Here is a 2,500-nt window from a genome sequence, read left to right as displayed (position 1 = left end):
CTGCAGCCATCGCTGGGCTGTGTCTACAAGGTAACCCCCCCCCCCCCCCCCCACCCCCACCCCACCAAACCCCCTCCTCTCCCTCTGTCATAAGGTCATGTTATAGAAGAATTAAACCATTCGGCCCATCAAGTCTACTCCGCCATTCAATCATGGCTGATCTATCTCTCCCTCCTAACCCCATTCTCCTGCTCTCTCCCCATCATCAGACACCCGTACTAATCAAGAATCTATCTCTGCTTTGAATATATCCACTGATTTGGCCTCCACAGCCTTCCGTGGCAAAGAATCCCACAGATTCACCACCCTCTGATTAAATACATGTCTCCTCATCTCCTTCATGCCCAACATGCCCCATCTACGCTAGTCCCACCTGCCCACATTTGGCCCATATCCTTCCAAACCTGTCCTATCCATACACCTGTGCAAATGTCTTTTAAATGCTGTTATAGTCTCTGCCTCAACTACCTCCACCAGCAAGTCATTGCATGATCCCACCACGCTTTGTGTGATAAAGTTCCCCCTTCACCTTGAACCTATGTCCCCTGGTTCCTATTCCCCTACCTTGGGTAAAAGACTCTGTGCACTCTGCTGCCCTTGTGATGTTCCACAGAGGCAAAGTCTACAGGAGATGTGCGGGACAACTTTTCTACGCAGACGGTGGTAGGTGCCTGTGATGAGTTGCCGGGGGCGGGGGGGGGCAGGTATGATGGAGACTCCTGGATGGACTCACCTGGATATTCAGAGCATAGAGGGATATGGATTAGAGGTGGCACAGAGTCACACAGCATTGAAACAGGAGTCAAAGTCATGACTCAAAGTCATGGAGTAACTCAGCAGGTCAGGCAGCATCTCTGACATTTTGGGTCGGGACCCTCTCATCAGTATGTTGTCTGCCTTGCCGAGGCAGCGTGAAGTGTAGATGGAGTTGATGGAGGGGAGTCTGGTCTGTGTGATGGACTGGGCTACATCCACGACTCTGCATTTTCCTGTGGTCTTGAGCAAGCCGACACTGTGCTTTCTGTGATGTGCTTTCTAATGGTGCATCTGTAGAAGTTTATAATAGTCATACAGAGTGGAAACAGGCCCTTCAGCCCAACTTGCCCACACCAGCCAACATGTCCCAGCTACACTAGTCCCACCTGCCTGCGTTTGGCCCATATCCCTCCAAACCTGTCCTATCCATGTACCTGTCTAACTGTTTCTTAAACGTTGGGATAGTCCCAGCCTCAACTACCTCCTCTGGCAGCTTGTTCCATACACCCACCACCCTCTGTGTGAAAAACATACCCCTAAGATTCATACTCAAGGTGTCCTTGAGACTCTTGAAAGGCGCCCATAAATAAAATTTATTATTATTATTATTAAATCTTTTCCTCTCATGCTTCCTCTCAGGCACGGTGTCGCAGTGGGTAGAGTTGCTGCCTCACAGCGCCATAGACCCGGGTTCCATCCTAACCCACGGGCGCTGTTTGTACGGAGTTTGTACGTTCTCCCAGTGACCTGCGTGGGTTTTCTCCGGGTGCTCCGGTTTCCTCCCACACTCCGAAGACGGATAGGTTTGTAGGTTAATCAGCCTCTGTATATTGTCCCTAGTGTGTGGGATAGAACTAATGAGCGGGGATCGCTGGTCGGCACGGACTCGGTGGGCCGAAGGGCCTGTTTCTGCGCTGTGTCTCTAAACGTGCAAGAGATGATGATCTTGGCATCTTGTTTGGCACAGAGATTGTGGGCTGAAGATGGACACAAAATGCTGGAGTAACTCAGCGGCTCATTGCAGCATCACTGGGGAAAAGGAATGGGTGACATTTCGGGCCTAGTTTCGAGGTACAGCACAGAGACAGGCCCTTTGCCCCCACCGAGTCCGCGCCGACCAGCGATCCCCCGCACACTAACACTAATCCTACACTCGGGAATAGTTTTAACATTTATACCAAGCCTACAAACCTGCACCTCCAGTTTAAATTCCATTTGGAATATTTTGGAGCACCAAGAAACCAAGAACCAAGAAGTCTTCAGAGTGTGGGAGGAAACCGAAGATCTCAGAGAAAACCCATGCTGCGCCAACAGACACGGGCGATGGGGAAAGGGGAGTGCAGCGAGACCAGGGTGTCATGGTACACCAGTCATTGAAGGTAGGCATGCAGGTGCAGCAGGCAGTAAAGAAAGCGAATGGTATGTTGGCTTTCATGGCAGGAGATTTGAGTATAGGAGCAGGGAGGTTCTACTGCAGTTGTACAGGGTCTTGGTGAGACCACACCTGGAGTATTGCGTCCAGTTTTGGTCTCCAAATCTGAGGAAGGACATTATTGCCATAGAGTGAGGGAGTGCAGAGAAGGTTCACCAGACTCACGAAGGAGAACGTACAAACTCCATACAGACAGCACCCGTAGTCGGGATCGAACCTGGGTCCCTACCGCTGCGCCACCGTGAGGCCCATCCTATATCCATGTCCTCCAGAGATGCTGCCTGTCCTCCAGCATTTTGTGTCCATCTTCAG

General features: G+C 51.1%; 1 protein-coding gene across 1 annotated transcript in view; it reads left to right on the top strand.

Moving 5' to 3' along the window:
• The window catches only part of naprt (nicotinate phosphoribosyltransferase), a 49,149-nt gene that overhangs the window by 25,654 nt on the left and 20,995 nt on the right, over positions 1-2,500 (top strand). The window contains 1 exon segment of the mRNA XM_055630990.1: positions 1-30. This exon segment is cut by the window's left edge and continues 51 nt beyond it. Coding sequence (XP_055486965.1) covers positions 1-30 — 30 coding nt within the window.

The sequence above is a fragment of the Leucoraja erinacea genome, unplaced genomic scaffold (assembly GCF_028641065.1).
Source record: "Leucoraja erinacea ecotype New England unplaced genomic scaffold, Leri_hhj_1 Leri_600S, whole genome shotgun sequence".
Taxonomy (NCBI): Eukaryota; Metazoa; Chordata; class Chondrichthyes; order Rajiformes; family Rajidae; genus Leucoraja; species Leucoraja erinaceus.
The sequence above is the reverse complement of the archived record's forward strand: the minus strand, read 5'-3'. Positions and strand labels throughout refer to the sequence as shown.